Source organism: Panthera pardus, unplaced genomic scaffold (genome assembly GCF_024362965.1).
Source record: "Panthera pardus isolate Hobbes unplaced genomic scaffold, ASM2436296v1 HiC_scaffold_12, whole genome shotgun sequence".
Taxonomy (NCBI): domain Eukaryota; kingdom Metazoa; phylum Chordata; class Mammalia; order Carnivora; family Felidae; genus Panthera; species Panthera pardus.
Window position 1 is genome coordinate 96,942,286 of NW_026526677.1, and position 17,551 is coordinate 96,959,836.

Below are 17,551 nucleotides of genomic sequence, written 5' to 3' on the forward strand. Positions count from 1 at the left end.
TGTCAATTCCTGTCGAGGTCTTTTCCTGAATCTGGGCCGACCTTCTCTGGACCTCACACTCTACAAGGCCACTCTAAGGGAGATAAGGATTGAGGTTGTGTACCTTCACAGGTGATGCACAATGCCCTTACTTGGCCCCGCCTTGCTCAGGGCTGAACTCACATCCGTCGTGGCCACACCGGAGCAAACATTTCTCTGATGGGTCTGTACTCCCCCTACCTCCACACCACCTCGTCTGTAACCTTTCAAAGGCAGAACCAAATCTGATCTGTCCTCTTACCCCCACCGAGGGTAAAAGGGCACAGTGACCTACACACAGTACGTGTTAAATTACCTTCTGCTGATTGATTATTCAATTGATAGCCTGGTTTTCTAAGCCTTGGGTTGACATCTGCATTGACATAAACTCGCTGATGGGTGACCTTTCTAAGTTTATGCAAAGAATGCTTATTGTATGGCGCCTCGTTCCGTAGGATTCGAAGGAACTGTTTCTTAATGCTTTGCTGTGTTCTAGAAATTTCTGCTTGTCTGCCTGCCCTTCTAGCTGGAGGGCTCCTAGAGGGAAGGAACCTGGGTTCAAATCCGAGCACTTCCAGTGTTGGCCTCTTGGGGGCTGTGCCTTCTTAGCCTCTAAGAAGGAAGCAGTTACAAAAGCCCCCACCCCCAGGATTAACGGCAGGGAGGACAGAAGTGTCATCCGGGTGTCCCTCTCAAGCTGGCCACTCAGAGCCACCTGCAGCCTATTCCTTCCTCCCCGTTGTTCCAGCAGATCGGGAAGGTTCGGCCGCAAGCGTTCTGTGTGCCAGTCAGCAGTTCACATGTGCTCTTTGCAGCGCAGTGAGGAGAGCGCAAGATTGGGGTCTGGGGGGGGGGCAGGAGTCCGGGCTCTGGCCACCCGGGGTGTATCTGCGCTTGCGTTAATCACTCAACTCTGAGCCTCCATATCCTCATCTGTGCACGCTGGAACAAGAATTCCTGCCTCTCGGGTCATATGAGGGTTAGATGAAAGGCCACGCGTGGAGTTCCTATAAAGTGCCTGGCCCTTGTCAGGAGTGATCAGCCCCCTCTCCTCCTACGTGCTTTCCTGGGGGCTCAGCTTGGAACTCAGGAGAGACGTGACCAAATGTCTGGAGCACAGGAGACCCCCATCCTGATTCACCACAAAGCCAAGGGAAGTAAGAGGAAGAAAAAAAAAAACCCTGAAGGCCTTAGCAGAACCCTCTGGTGGATCTGGGGGCTCGTCCCAATCTTGCGGGGTGCGCGCAGGTCGCCTCTGGATGGGGAGAGGGAAGCAGTCCCCAGAGGTAGACGGGACAGCCCAGCTGTATTGGTGGCCGCCGTCACAGTCATCTCAGAAGAATGGGAGTGTGGCTGCAGTCTCAACACTGCTTTTATTGGCTTTTTATCGGGTAGGTAAAAGGAGGTGCGTGGCAGAACAGAAGCTTTGAGAACTAGAAATGAGACAGAGTCGTGTAAAGGCAGGGACTGCTGAGAGGGAGGGCGGAGGCGGCCGTGGCCCAACATGCAGTCCAGGGCTCTGGCCCTTTTCTTCTCAAGGACAATGGTCTGTGAATAATGAGCCAGACAGGACGGATTTTCTCCCGTCCGGGTCTCGGGGAGTCGCAGGCCAGCACTGCGACTTGACCTGCATCCCTCACGATGCTCTTCTAGAAAGGGCCATTCCCAGAGTCAAACAGCCATCCCTCTTTCCCTGAGAGGCAGGTGCCCAAACCCACACTTAAAGGCTTACACAAGAGGGACGTTCACCCCCACTCAATGGGCCCTAGAATTAAATGGTGAGATCCCCACATGTCGCCATCTTTTTCTGGGCACCTTCACTGCCACTGCCTTGACTCGAGGCCCATCCCATCCACCTGATCCTGGGACAGCTGTCTAGTGAATACGCCTGCATCTGGTCTCCCCAAATCCAGTCCATTCCCCTCTCTCCTGCCAGAGGAACCTTGGCGACCAAGACAGAGCCAATAATGCCGCTCCCTTCTTCCAACAAAACAGACCATCTTGCTCTTCAACAGCTCCCCGTTAGCCTCCTGGACAGAGTTTAAATATCCAAACACACGAGTCCTATCACAACGGGCCCCTGTCTACAGCCCTACTCGCCTCTGCTCCTTCCCATGTCTGACTTCAGCCACACAGAATCACTCACGCTGCTCAGTACGTATCTTGGCGTTTGCCGCATCTAGAGTATTCTCTTCTACCAAGAGGATTCTTCTCCATCCTCAATACTTCCCTTTCCTTGGTGAGCCCTTCCCCGTTCACACCTGTACCACCTTGCCTGTCCTTCTGCCAGACCTGTCCTTGCCCCTCACTACCCACCTGACCGTGAACAGGTTCCTCATCTGCAACATTTGATCGCTGTGTGGACTAAATGAGTTAATACAGTCAAGTGCCTAGAACAGCACCTGTCTCATAGGAAACACTCAATAAATGTCAGCCATGATTATTATCACTATTAATACAGCGCGTATCACATGGTACTGTAATTCTTGCTTTACCTTTCTGGCTCTTAGAGTAGACCCTGGACTCCTTACTGGCCATTCCCCACATCCAGATAGTGCTTGTCAGGGAGTGGGTACTTTGATGAATGAATGAGTGATCACTGAACCCCATCTCTTCCTGATTTGAGTAAATTCAGAAACCAAGGGGAAGATTGAGTAAAATTCTCCCTGAGCTTGGATATCACATGGGGGAATGCGCTGAACACTCAGTTTTAGCCCTTGGATTGGTATCTTTCTTTTAAAGAATAGAATTCTCTGACCTATTTGCAGTTAAAATAGTCTGGCTTCATGGTGAAAAGTAATCCCAGGGGGACTAGTTGTGGTATTTTTTTAGTTCAGCAAAATGTCTCTGGACAACCTTCCCAAGTGGATTGAGGCCACGGACAGCCCACAATACCAGGCCTCTGGCAAACTCGCTCCCCAATCCTCTCTCAAAGGGGCCCGGCAGGGGAGATGGAAGGAGGCATTTCGGCTTCATTTACACTTAACTCATCAAAATGTCACTGGAAAGAGCGATTTGATGTCAAAGGCTTACGAGCCTTGGTTCTAAGCCTTCCAAAGCCCTTTTCTCTTTGAACCTAAATGTGCCATTCTGCCAACACGGTGTTGAATGCCAACAGGGTGGTTGGTTCTGAACTTTGAAGCCAGAGGAGGACTCTTCCTCTTCCCGAACGTGATTTGCAGCTGGGTCCCGAGGATGTGAAATGCAGTCTCTCCCCTTCCTGGTTACCAGTCCTCGGGGCTTAACCGACAAGAACGCCTCACCCACACTGGGGGAGAGAGGAAGGGGTCACAGAAACCATTGCCCGGCTCTTGCCCTTCACAGATGGAGTGCAAACCCTTCATAGGCCAGAGCCAGATCTGGGTACCAAGTCCTGGGCACCCTCCAAATCCTCTGCCTAGGAGGACATCTCCAAAGTGAATGCCAATGGTGGCTGCGGGGACCCGAGGCTGCCATTGCAGCAGGTGAGGTCGTGTCCTGCCGCGGACTGGTGCCTGGGCTTGACCCTGCTTCTCCGCTTGCTGGCTGTGGGACACTGGGAGAATCATTTTGTACTTCTAAGTCTCCGGTGGCTTATCTCTACAATGGGGATAACGACATCTACTTCACGGCGCTGCTGTGAAACGGGTAAGGAGTGAATACTGGTGAAAGCGGTTTCGGATGGGAAGTCACTGCAGAATCTTGTGAAGCGTTACGGAGACAACAGCCCGGACGGATATGCCCCTGATGGCGCTGCTTCCCAGTTATCCGCCTTGGGAAGAAGTTCTCGCGCCTTGGCCAGGACTCCAAAACCCTTTCACAAATGCTCCACCCCCCACCCCGTGCTCGGCCCGGTCCTGACGGTCACCCAACCCTGACACTGCTCCAGCCTCGTGGCGGGCTCTGCGTCCTCCCCCCGTCCCCGCCCCCATTCTCAACTCTGGGCAGCTCTTGTCCATAGGGAGTTCATTTTGAACAACAGCCAACCTTTCTGCTCCACAGCTCCCTCTAGCGACAACCCCTTCTCCTGCTTTCCCATAAAAGCAAGGCTTCTTTACAGACCATTCATTCCTCCCAGGTTCGACCACTGCCATCGTATCTCAATCTGGCCACCCACGAAACTGCTCTTGCCAGTGACTTCTGTATGGCTAACTTTCTGTACTTCCTTTCAAGGGGTGGAAAACGTCTTTACCCATTTTCTTTCCGGGGCCTTCGGCAGCCTCCCGAGCCTGTGTTTTCCTCCTGGGTGATTCCTTCCCCACTCGTGGCTTCAGCAGCCACCTCCGATTCACCGCGCACCCTAGCACCCACAGCATCAGGGTGCCGAGCCCACTGTAGCCAACTCCTTGCTGAATGCCTCTACCTGGATGTCCGAAAGGCATTTCACAGTTCCCCATTCCGAAGCTAACTTCGTCCTCCCTTTTCCTCGCAGACCTGATTTCCTTTTGAATTTTCCACCTCAACGACTGGCATTACCATCCACCCCGATGTCCAAGTTAGAAATCTAGGAGTCTTCTTACTGAAATACCTGTCTCTCGTGGTCCACTCTCATTTGGTCCCTGTGTCCTGGTGACTTCTGTATTAACATATACTATGACCCCATTTTCACTTGTGTAAAATACATATTCATTAAGAAATCAGAAGGGAAGGGGCACCTGTGACTCAATCAGTTGAATATCCGACTCTTGATTTTGACTCAGGTCATGATCCCGGGGTTGTGGGATCGAGCCCCGCACTGGACTCTGCACTGAGTGTGGAGCCTGCTTAAGATTCTCTCTCTCTCTCTCTCTCTCTCTCTCTCTCTCTCTCTCTCTCTCTCTCTCTCTCTCTCTCTCTCCCCCTCTGCCCCTCTCCCCCACTTGTGCGTGCTCTCTTGCTCTCTAAAATAAAATTATTTTTAAAAGAAAGCCAATTTAAAGGATTCACCATCTGACCACTGACAAGTAGCATCTATTATAAGCCTTTTAATGGCTTAACCAAAGAAGCAAGAGGCATCCAGACAAGGCATAAATGAGGTAGCCCCACGATCCAAAAGTTTACTCCTGAAATGAGTCTAAGAAAGCCAAGACCTTTGTTGCACAGGCAGGCTCCCCTGCCTCTGTCTTGTCCCACTCCTCCAGCCGTCCACACTCCACACTGGGGGCCCTTCGTCACGTGGGACCTTCATCAATGACCGCTGCCTGCTTCCTAGCCTCATCTCCCACCATGCTCTGCTTCAGGCATCCTAACCTAAAATGGAAATATCCATGCATCTTCAGCCTGGCAGCTCATGCTCCTTCCCTCCCGGCACGCTCTTTGCTCTTCATGTCCCTCCTGTGCCTGGCCAACCTCTCTTCGTCCTTAAAGACTCTGGTCAAACATGACCCCCTGCAGGTGTCTCTCCTACACGTCACCAGCAGAATCAGGAGCCGGTCCTTCAGCCCTTGGTCCATACCCTGCTCTTCCCCATCAATGCCTTTCTCACTTTTACCCAACTTTCACCCAACTATCTCCCATCAAAGAGAGACCCGGGAGCCATCCACTCATCTTTGTATCTGAATACCTTGAACAATTTCAATTAACACTGTAAGTAAGTTTACTGGAGTGACACAGGAGGATCCCTGAGACTGTTCCTGGGGTACCTCCTTCTTCACACTACTTCACTCCACCCCTTCCCCTCCAAGTTCACCTCCATCAAGACAAACCATCACTGTGGGCAGGCCTGCTACGGGCTCATCCGGGAAGGATCTGACTGGGGCCAAACGAATCCAGATCCCCAAATAGATTCATCCCGCTCACCTCTGCGGCTCAGCCACAGGACCGGGGGGAGAGGCCACCCACCTGGTCCAGTTTATGTGAATCTACTTGTCACTCCAAGCACATTCCCACCTGTAATGGGATTTGTGCCAGAAGACATATTCCGATGATTTCCAAACAGATGCAGAACACATGCTTGAATGCTCTTCTACAACTAATAGGCCATGTGTCCAAGCCCAAGAGCCTTAGATAAGCAGGTGATAATGGACGTGAACTCTGAGGCTCTCGAACACCCACTGGAGATGGCCCACGCCTCTGTACTTCACTCCGTGTCACTCAGACATGCGGGAAGCTGTTGTGCTCTTCAGACTGTCTACAGAAAGAGATTCCTTAGCCAAGGGCTATCGGCCCCTTGTGTGTGGGGTGTGATTCCCCTTTATATCTAGCCTCCGTCTCTCTTACTGCAGGCCAACCAGGCCTCATCTTGCTGGCTGTCCAGGGGAAGCGGGTGGGCAGCCTTGTCCATGCACACCCCGGGGGCCTCACCCTTTACACGGTCTCTTCCCCCAGATGTCACATGTGCCACGTGGGTGAGCAGCCCCCAAAGCCACAGGCGTGGACAGTGCGCACGGACGCACTGGCCCAGGACTGCTGCGCCCCCATGACAGAATCTCAGGCTTACCCCAGTGTGATGTTGTGAACAACTCTTTTCACTTGCAGCTGTTAACAGATGACGGGCTTAGTTTCCTTTTTTTTTTTCCTATGGGGGAAGGCATTCTCCTTGAACAAGAGGGGGTCACGGAGACACAACCTGGTGTACCTCCAGGAGCCTAATAATAATCATTCCTGAGGGGTGCCTGGCTGCCTCAATCCGTAGAGCATGTGACTCTTGATCTCAGGGTTGTGAGTTCAAGCCCCACGATGGGCTTTGAGCTTACTTAAAAAAAAAAAAAAAATCACTCCTGGTCCAAACCAGCTAAGGCTCGCCTCCGGGCTCCCCCAGCGAGGAGGGGGATGGAGTCATGCTCAGTTTTACCCGTGGCCCCTGGACAGATGGCGCGACAGCAGCTGTGTCCTAACAATCCGTAGCACATTCTGTCACTGGACAAGGCCGCAGGCAGGAAGGGGGTCAGCTGCTCACACCCATTGGCTGCAGCTTGAATTAGGGGAGCTGTCACTGTTGATTCAAGATCTGACTTGTCTGAAGGCAGCCACAGGGTTTGGGGCACATGGGGAGGTGACACCCTGCGGGGTGAACCTCAGCCGAGGAGACTCAGCAGGCGCATTCTCCTCCCCATCGCTACGGGCTGTCCGGTGAGGCGGCACTTTCCTGGGTCTCTCTGAAGAGCGAACACTCAGCTGGGCTTGGAGCAGAGCTATGGCCAGCCCAGGGGACGTACTCCTTTAGAAGGACGGACAGATGTCCTCTTGGCCTACCACTCCCCTCCCCTCCCCCTCACTTCTGCTGCCTCGGAAGTGCACACCCTCAATTAGCATGGGAACTTCCCCCTTGGGCTCAGTTTTCCAGGGAGCCCTGACTTAAGGCAACTCCTATGCCTCCTATATGTCAAACCCTCTGTATGTGTGTGTTATTCCTCTGTATGTGTGTGTTATTTTATTATTATTTTTAGTTAATTTACTTTTTGAGAGAGAGACTGAGCAGGGGAGGGGCAGAGAGAGAGGGAAAGAGAGAGAATCTCAAGCAGGCTCAACACAGCACAGAGCCCGACACGGGGCTCGAACCCACGAACCGTGAGCTCATGACCTGAGCTGAAATCAAGAGTCAGACGCTTAACTGGCTGAGCCATCCCAGGCGCCCCCATGTGTGTGTGTTATTTTAGATCCTTAAAATTCTTCCCAATGAACACTGAAGGCTTGCAGAAGGGACAGAAAGGATAAAATAACTTGTCAAAGAACACACAGCCAGTAAGCGCATGGACTGAAACGTTAGCTTAGGTCTAACATCGGGATCTGTGCTCTCTCAGACCATGAGCGCTGAAGCCAGAGAGCCCAGGGCTTCAATGTGGACTCGGTACTTATTAGCTATGTGATCTCTGGCAGGTTACTTGACCTCTCTGACCCTCCCTTGCTTCGTCTGCAAAAGTGACAGATTTAGATGTGGTGAGCTCTGAGGTTTCCTTCCGTTGGGACATTCAAAGCCCTGCCGTTCCAGCCTCTGCAATGTTTCTGTACGACAGGATGGATCTTGGCTTTAGGACTAATGGAAACCTAGGGAACATCTTGGCAGACACATCTAATTGTTGAACCTGGGGAAGGTGGTGGTCCCAGCATCACCCGTTCCAGCCCAGAATCAATCCCAGTGGCATCCAGACAGCCTCTGGGCTGGAATGCTCTTCCCATCCTTCAGATACCAGCTCCAACGTCACTTCCCGAGGGAAGACTTCCCTCCCCTGCCCTCTCGCCTCTCGAGACTGGATCCCACTGCCCTCTGATACGTCCTCACGGCTCCTTCTACTTTTCTTCCCTTGCGCTAACGGTTTGAAATTCTATATGCATGTGATCCTTCATTAACATCTGTCTCTCGCTGGTAAGTTTCATGAGGGCAGTGTCTGCGTTTATGGGGTCCCCCCCACTGTATCTCCAACATCTGGAATAGCAGAAGGCATTCAATAAATATTTATTGAATTAATGGTTTAAGTAATTAACTAGTTGATATGAGTAGCTATGTCTAGATGAGACCAAAGCAGCAAGGGTTTGGGCTTGAAAGCCAATCTGGGGTGAAGTTGAAGATCCCTGGCTGATTGCCTAAGTCATTCAGTGTGTAGCCGCATGTCCTTGAGTCCCAGGCTCCTCCCCTCTCCCTGCCGGTCCATGTCATAGCTCATTAGGGGGCTGATAAGGGGACTGGCTATATACTAACTCTGACATCCCTGAAGTCGCCCTACCAGTCACCAGGTAGGCCAAGGAGGGCTGAAGAAACGGACTCAAGGTGACCAAGTTTGCCGGTAAGAGAAGGAAAAGTCATGGCAGTTCAGCTTCCTGGGGTTTAACCACCGGGCTCCACCTCTGCAGTGAAATGCAAATAAAAAATCTGTTTTTTTTGGGGGGTGGGGGATGAGGGGTTGAAGCATGGGCACCATCAGCAGGGTGGGCTCGAATCTCAAAGATAGCAGACAGGGTCACCTTGGTGGCTCAGTCGGTTAAGCATCCGACTTCAGCTCAGGTCATGATCTCACGGCGTGTGAGTTCGAGCCCCGTGTTAGGCTCTGTGCCGACAGCTCAGAGCCTGGAGCCTGCTTCGGATTCTGTGTCTCCCTCTCTCTCTGCCCCTTTCCCGCTCACACTCTGTCTGTCTCTCTCTCAAAACTAAATAAAAACATTAAAAAAAATCAAGATAGCAGACAGCTCTCTGAGGAAATCTTCACCCCTATGCCCTGCCCCTGTGAAATGCTCCCTGGGCTCCCTAGGCCTTCTGTGGCCTTCTGTTGACTGGTCTGTCCTCTGTATGAGAGCCTCTCCTTGCCAGCAAGGCCTCACTTCTGAAACAGCTCACACTGGAGGGTTCAGAGTCTTGCTATGTACCCTGTCGGGTCACTGCAAATGCTGTCTATACAGCCAGGCAATCTCCTAAGCACCCCTTCTCCTCACCTCTTAAATAGCTTTTCATGCTCCTGTCTATACAAACCATCTCACCATGAGGCATCAAAGACTGCTTATTTAATACCCAACAGATATTTTTATCCTTGAAGACGATCATGGCAAAAATGTATCTTGTACCCCAAGCCTGGTACATATAAAGGGTTAAAATCGTATTAACTCAAGAGATAAAGGGCAGAGAAAAAAGAAGGAAGGGAAGAAAAGAAGAAAGCCAGGCAGAAGGGAAGAGCAGTGTGGAGGGAGGGAGCATGAAAAGGAAGGAGAGAAGGCGGGGCCCAGTTGGAAGGGTACCTTTCTTGGTGACATCAAAGTCCAGCTGTGGTGGGGTGCGGCGGTGAGAACAGCGCAGGCCCGGCTATTACACAGATCTGGGTTCAAATCCCAGCCCTGTCTCATACTAACTATGTGGCTTCAGACAAGTCATTCAAGCCCTCTGAGCTTCAGATGGCTCATTTGTAAAGTGAGGATAACATCGAGCTAAAGGGTATGTTTAAAGAGGATTCAAGATAATGTATGTAAAACCCTTGCACGTTGGCATTCACTGGGAGGCTGCAGGGGCTCCTTCTGCACATGGAAAGCACAGAGAGGGAAAGGGCTTGGTTCAAGGTCGTGCTAGGAACCCAGGTCTGTGCTCTCTGCACTGAGTGCCCATCACCAGGACCCGGCCACAAAAACTCGGTTATGGAAATAGGGGCCGTGAAACAGTAACGACTTAATTAATTTGTACAGCTGTTAATAGTGTGTGCCAAGAAAACAAGAGATGTCCCCCAGGAAGAACTTTCTATATCCTTGCTCTAACCAAACAGATGACTGACATTCTACGATGCTCACCTGCATTTTAACCAACTCCCCACATTCACCCTGAAAATCTACAGCCTGTCCAAGTGCACCTTGGCTCGGGTCTGTAGAAGCACATTAACGACAGCAGAGAGTAGTACGAGAAGTAATAACAAAATAGCCGTAACCGTGACCATCTCCTCTGACGGTTGAACCTTTTCCCCCTGTTATTTTACCATGTCTCCCTTGACCGCCACTTCTCCAGTGTCAAAGTCAACTGATGTGGCGTGTTCTATTCTCCCAGGCCCACCCAAACTCTGCCAGGGGGTGCTACCGAGCCGTAAAATCGTTGGAACGAACAGAAAGCACCAGGCGTATCCAGAAAACGGACCCCGAACCCAAACCTCAAATCCGTATTAATTGGTCAAGACCTCCATTACCTGTTACAGGTGCTGAACTGGGAGAGCCACAGGGCAGGGATCATGGCGGTCTGCATCACTAACGTTTACCGCCAGTGCCTGGCTCAGTGCCGGCACGGAAAAGATTTGTGCAAAAAAATGGACAAATACATGAAAAAGGCATGACTGCCTGAATACGTGGATGGTTCATGAGCATTCGGCAAACCTCATGCCCTTCAATTCCCCCTCCCCAGCCCACCCCCAAGTCTAGACCACCTGTTCTTTCCTTACCCTAGCGATCAGCTCCCCGACCATTCCCGTCCAGGTGCCATTGGCCTCAGGAACACCGTACACACCATCCCCGACCAGGCGGATCTTGTAGTTGAACCGGAGGATCTCTGCCAGCTCCTTGAGCATGTCCACACAGAAGCCCTCGTAGCGGTCATTGCCTTCCATCTCCTGGTGGTTCCCCTTCAGCATTAAATACGGGTTTTCCTGCAGCAAAACTGGGCAGCTGTCATTCTCATCTTAGCCCTGGTGTCTCAGCCACGAGGGATGGGGGTGCCGGGGCAGAGGTCGGGGAGGAGACGAGGTAGAGGGACGGAAGTGACTGGGGCGATGGGCTGCTCTGGAGGTGGCAATTAGCTCCCCTCCCGGCCTCAAGACACTTCTCTTACCAGGAACACACAAGGGTCTCAGCGCACAGAGGGTCAAGCTGAAGCTCCTCCCTCTGGTGCAAGGTCATCATTTGACCTCACCCCCTTCCCATCCCTTCTTTCTTTCCCTTCTGTTTGTTTATTCCACATGGACCTGTCACAGGGCATTATGAGATACTAGGATACTGACAATATAGTGGGTGAGGTAAGAACATGTACTGACCAAATGCAACCCAAGGCAGAGCAGGTCCAACCACGAGAGCTCTGGGAAGAGGGGTGGGTCTCTCTGGGGAAAACGTCCAGAGAAGTTTCCATGGGGGAGGTAAAACCCAAGCTGGGTTCCAGAGGGGGATGGAATACAGATGGAATAGTGTTAATGGAAGGCATCAGAGGCAGGGGAAAGGCAAGATCAAGGGCATAATCTTGAGTGCAAAGGAGCATGGCCTCTTTAGGGGACAACGGACCCTCCATTCCGTTGGAGCATGGCTTGTGTGCCCGGAGGATAAATTAGGGTCAGAGGGGCCTTGGGTGCCAGGGCAAGGTGGGTACACAGCCTACATACATAGTAGGGGAACATGGATGGTTTGAAAGACTTAAGGATTAAGAATATTAAATAATAAGAGAGAGCATCTTGGGGCTAGGGCAGACTCTCTCCTGATGTGAGATACTGAGTCCTGAGCCATAGTTTGGCTCAGGATAGAGCGCAGAGAGCTGGAAGAAACACAGAGAGGGCCAGGCTTGAGGGCAGGTGGGGTGTGGGGTACAGAGGGTAGGGGTCCTCAGACTATTGGAGCCTGGGTGGATGTCCAGAGGAAGGTGTCATCACGGGCATGGATGGTCTGGAAGGGAAGACGATTGGGGACGTGTTGAATTTGGGGTACCGGCAGGCTATCCCGGAGGAAACCCCTGACCGAATGCTTAAAATGTGGACTGAGGGCAAGACCGGGGCAGGCATTGGGAGGCCTCTGTACAGAATGGACGGCTGAAGCTGCAGGAAATGTGAGGCCATCGGCGGGGGAAGACATGGGGGAGGACAGAAGGGGGACAAGAGGACAAGGCCCTGATCTTAGACAGTGGGAAAATGAAGAGCAGCCATAGAAGATAAAGCAGAAGCAACCAGAAAAGTTGAAAATCAGGAGAATGGGGCCATGAGAGCCAAGGAGCAAGGAGGTTCAGGAAGGAGGGTGCACACGTTCCCTTACAGAGATGAAGCAGGGCTGTGAAGGGGGCCCCTGGCCAGGTGTTGCTGGCAACCCTCCCACGGCAGGTGCAGCGGGGCGGCAGGACTCCACAGGAATGGGGAGTGAATGCAAGGTGCATGAGAAAGAAGGTACCGGAACTTTGAGAAGTCAGGAGATAAAGGCAGGCAGGCACACGGCCTCTCCACCCACCTTCTACTGGCCTCGTCTCTCCTCCAGCCTCGGTTGCCCCATCTGCAAACCACTGGGCTGGAGGATTCCCCGAGGGCCCACCAACACCACGACTTACAATCCCCCAAGCTGGAGGCAGCTGGAGGGGCAGCAGGGTGTGGGCAAGGGGGTGGCGATGGTATCTGAGGATGGGAGAGGCCAGGGTGTATTTGCAGGTAGAAAGGAAGAATCCCATGAGAAGGAGAGATCAGAGAAGGAAGAGAGGCGCTAGCTGGTGCAGTGAGGTCCTGGGGCCAAGTGGAAAGAGACAGGGCCAAGGCGGCAAAGAAGCTGGGAAGGAGGCCTGTAGGTGAGGTGGAGACATGGACGTGGACACAGAGAGGAGGGGAAGGGACAGAGGTGAGGGAATCCGTGCCAGGCCCCAGAGTCACGTTGGGGGCGGGACTGAAGGCTTGGTGTGCAAAGGACTTAGCAGAACTGCTCAGGGGATATGACAAGGAAGGGGTAAGACGTGGGCCCAGGGAGTACCAAGACCCAGAGGAAGTCGGGAGGCTGACCGTTGATGGGTAGCTGTGAGTGGGGATGGTGAGGACGACCGGGCTTGGGACCCGCACGAGATGAGATGGCTGAGCATCAAGGTGGAGATCGTGCTAGAAGCTAAGAGACACAAGTGCTGAGACACTGGTTTGCTGAGCTCAAGTCAGAAGGGGCTTCAGGGTTGGGGAGGGCTGAGAGTCAGACAGCCCAGAAGTCATGAGGGGAGGGTACAGGAGGGTGATTTTGTGAGCGTGAAGTAGGAGAGAAGAAGGCAGAAGGCTGTTTGTCAGGGAGAGGGAGCTCTGTGTCGAAGGTGGCCTGGTTCTGTTTCATGGCCAAGTTCACTGCCATGTCCATGAGGTGGGCCAGTCTCCTGTCTTCCACACCTGCTGTCCTCCACTCAAGGGTTTCTCTCTGCCCCAGCTGCTCTCCCTCCCTTTCTCCCGCCTAACCTAACTCACCTCTGTCCTTGGGGGTCCCATCGCCTCCTCTGATGCCAACTCATTTCTCAGAACTCTCACTGCCTCACATGGCCCAGTCGTCCTCTAGGCCATGCTCCCAGGTAAAATGTAAGTGGGGCCTGGACAGACTCTTCCCCTTCTCTGGTACCCCTCTCTGGCTCCGGCACCAGGCCCTTGTGGACTGAGTGAATGCACAATGCCAGGACAGGGCTTGGCTGGGGGTTCCAGCCCTGGGTTGGCAACATCCCAGGCTACCTTTACTTATCCCAGGGAGTACCATGAAATTCTTTTCCCAGAAACATTCTACTCTCAAATTAACTTAACACTCACGGGCACGTTCATAGTAAACATACAAAAGGCCAATCTTGGGGGCGCCTGGATGGCTCAGTCAGTTAAGCATCCCACTTCAGCTCAGGTCATGATCTCATGGTTTGTGAGTTCGAGCCCTGCATTGGGCTCTACAGAGACGGTGCAGATCCTGCTTGGGATTCTGTCTTTCCTTCTTTCTCTCTCTGTCCCTCCCCTGCTTGCGCGCACTCTCTCTCTCTCGAAAACAAAATAAACATCCAAAAAAAAAAAAAAAAAAGCCGATCTTGGGGGAGGAAACGTGGGAAAGCCAAACTGTCAGGAAGGTTGGGGCTCCCCAGCACTTTGAAAAATGTGGGGGCCGAGTGCTGGCTTGGAGCTGGAGCCCCTCTGTGCTGGCATGAGGGTTGGGAGAAGGGAAAGGGGAACACAGGCAAAATGTTCAACTCGGGGTAAGCGCTCAAGGAGTTAAGAGCTACGGCTAATTCTGTGTGTGTGCTATTAACCAATAAATCGTTCACATGTCCCAAGTGTACCCGGACAGGGATATGTGCTGAGTGTTAAGGGGTGAGTCGTTCAGGATTACTGTTTGCCAAGGATAACCCACAAATGGTCACCGGGGACTAAATTAAGATAATCGTTCCTCGTGAGAGTTGTAGCAGCCATCTTAGACACACAGGCACAAGAAAAGACGTGTGTCCGGATCATACTTACCATGTTGTTAAACGTCACCCGACACCAAAGTGCCCTGCTGTCACAGTTGATGAACACACGTGTGCATATGTGAACCACATGCGCGTGTGCGCACACACAGAGAGTCAGATTGACTTTCCCCATCTGGAAACACACCCCTGTGGTCTCCGTGTCCCCGTGGGTCTGTGCCAAAGCTCTCAGCACCGTCCAATTCCAGCCCCTGAGAGGCAGGAAGTACAACCCAGCAATGTCCCCATCTCCCTCTCAAACTCGCGTTGGCTTTTAAGGGACATCCTTCTACCCTGTAGGAAGGAACTCCTTTATTCAAATTCTAATCGCCGAGCTCCTACTTTGCGTCAGGAACCCCAATCTTCGAGGAGTTCCCATTCTAGAAGGGGATATAGAATGTAAACAACAACGTCTGATAGGAGAAATGCCACCATGGAGGTGTGGGCAAAATGCTAGAGACAAGGGAGGGCAGGAGTCAGGTTAGGGAAGATTTCACGGAGGAAGTGACATCTGAAGAGAGGTCCGAAGGGTGGGTGCAGAGGCATTTCCAGTTGGAAATGGGATTTCGGGGGAAGGGTATTCTGGGCTGAGGGAACAGCAGGGGCAGAGGCAGGGAAGGGCATGATACAGTGAGGAAGTGTCGTGCAGTCTGGTACTGCTAGATCCCAAGTTGCGTGGAGAGGAAGCAGGTAGGGCAGGCTGGGCTTGATTAGGAGGGGTTTCTACTCCGAGTGCAGGGGTGGAGGGTCCTGGGCAGTGCTGAAGGATTGTGGGTGACGAAATAACAGCATAATTCTGATTTCAGAAAGACCACGCTGACAGAGGGGCAGGGAGTATGGGGAGGTAGACTGAGAAATTGAGAAGAGAGCCTCTCAGGACGTCGTGCTCAGGTGAAAGAGGTAAATGGGCCTCAGTGAGAGCACGGGCTTTGGGGACGGACAGCATGGGACTCCAGAAGCCTGCGGGCGGGAGGTCCCAACAGTGATGCTGTGTGCTGACCCCCCCCCCCCCTTGGCCAGGACCGCAGCTCACCACTGCCCAGCTCAGCCAGGCTCTAGGAGCCCTCAGGGGCTGTGGTGATACCACCACTCTCCAATCTTTCTGGCATTTCCAGGTTGGTTCAGAGAGGCTAAAGCTGGAGCTGACAGTGGGGAGTGACCAACAGTCTGGGAGCTGGAACTGCTCTCTCCATCCTTCGCTCCAATCGTTTCCTCCTTCCGCCTGGAATATTCCTTCCCGGACAGCCACCTGGCTCTCACCTCTCCCCGTCAGGTCTCTGCTCAGATTTCCCTGGCTCAATGGGTCCAAACTGACGCCTGTGATCTCAGCTCTGTCTATTCCTGGGTACCCACAACAGCACCCAGCATAGTGTCCCCCAAATATTCACTGAAAAAGCGAATGAAAATATTCAGTGACTCCGTGTCTCACATGAAGGGAACACTCAACAGTGTGGCATTCAAGTTCCTAAGCACCATAGCCCGTTTTCTGGCCTCCTGTTCCCTCCTCCACCAATGCCCATTTCCTGGAAAACCGGCCCTTTTCAGCATTTCCTAAATGCCCACAGTGCTGTCCTTCATTCACCTCTCCCTCCCCATCTCTCCCTGTCTTTTGGAGCCTGTCTTCTGTGTCCCTTCTTCTCCGGGGGGCTTTGCTAACCTTCCTGATGGCATGGGAACCCCTTCCTCCTTCAACCCCCATAGGGCTAGCTGTGCACCTTTTTTCCTGACTTTTACCCCAGTCTGCCCGCAGATCAAAAATTCTAGTCTAGGGTTCCTGTGCCCCAGGAGTTCATGAATGAAGTGATGGAAGTCCCTGAGCTGTTTCATTATCTCAGAAAGCCTAAAGAAACAGACGCATTTGCAGACCCTGCACATGTAGCAGTGATAAGGCTGAGCAGACTACCCAGCGCATCGAGTCTCTGCTTTGGGCTGGACTTATATCAGTGTGGCAGCATTGGTTATCTCCTGCTGATAAGATACTGTGCCAGGCAGGGAAATACGCTTTTGATTAGTCAAAAGCGGAGAGTGAGGGGAGAGAAACAAACTAATTATTGCTTAATATATGCAGTTGGTTTAACGGATACATCTTTGAAAACACGAGATCGTCACGGGGGAAGAGGCCGACCTTGGCCGTGAATGCACTTGACCCAGGCCACCTACTAAATTATGACCTCTTTGAGGCTAGAGACCGAGTCTTCTTCATCTTCGTGTCTCCAGGAATGAACACGGTGCCTGATCCATGGGGAGAAGGGTTTGGTAATTGTTGAGGAGAATTGAATCAAATAAAAAAGGCAGATGGTCCCTTGCTCTATAGATTGAGAACTTTCTTTTGACCATCTGGAAATGAAGAAACAGGCCATAAAAACCCCCTGGAATTCAGATGTCCACTGCAGGGGGGCATCTGGTACACAGTAGGCACCAAGCAAAGTAGGCTGCCGTGAAAGAGTAGGGGCCACCCCGGTGGACCGGATCCAGCCCCCTGCTGGGCTTCTCGGTCATAAGGTTCCCTTCCCCGGGCCATGCACAGCACCCTGGCTGTCAGGGTGCCCCTGGAAGAGGTATGCACAAACTGTGGTGTCTCTTCACCCCATCGCTCTTCCCCAGCTGCTCTGGAACTCATCAAATATCATTTCCATATGAAACAGCAACTCGAGTTTAATTACACTGTCATAAATTGGCCTCGGTGCTGTGATTAGAGCGCCCGTCTTGTGTTCACTGGGACCCCGGGAGCTCCTGGAGCTGGAAGAGGCACCGTGGGGAGCTGCAGCTGGGAGGCCCAGGACCACCCCGCTTACCAGGATGGTGGTGACAACCAGGGTGGTGTTGAAGAGACTGTCGGAGATGTTGGAGGCGTAGAGGCGGCTGTCCATGCTGAGGCCATCAGCCACGTGCCACTGGCCAATCTGAGGAGACAAAGGAGAGAGGGCTGGGAAGAAATGGGGAAAGGAGGCGGCTGGGGAGAGCGGGGTTGCTGAGGTCACGCAGGCCTCCAGG

General features: G+C 52.6%; 1 protein-coding gene across 3 annotated transcripts in view; it reads right to left on the minus strand.

The window, feature by feature from the left end:
• The window catches only part of GRIK4 (glutamate ionotropic receptor kainate type subunit 4), a 425,772-nt gene that overhangs the window by 66,081 nt on the left and 342,140 nt on the right, over positions 1–17,551 (minus strand). For 2 of the 3 annotated variants that reach the window (XM_053900360.1, XM_053900359.1), the window contains 2 exons: positions 17,353–17,460; positions 10,818–11,021 (listed from right to left, as the gene is read on the minus strand). In XM_053900360.1, coding sequence (XP_053756335.1) covers positions 10,818–11,021; positions 17,353–17,460 — 312 coding nt within the window. The remainder of the gene's footprint in view (positions 1–10,817; positions 11,022–17,352; positions 17,461–17,551) is intronic. The other variant, XM_053900361.1, reaches the window with a different exon arrangement.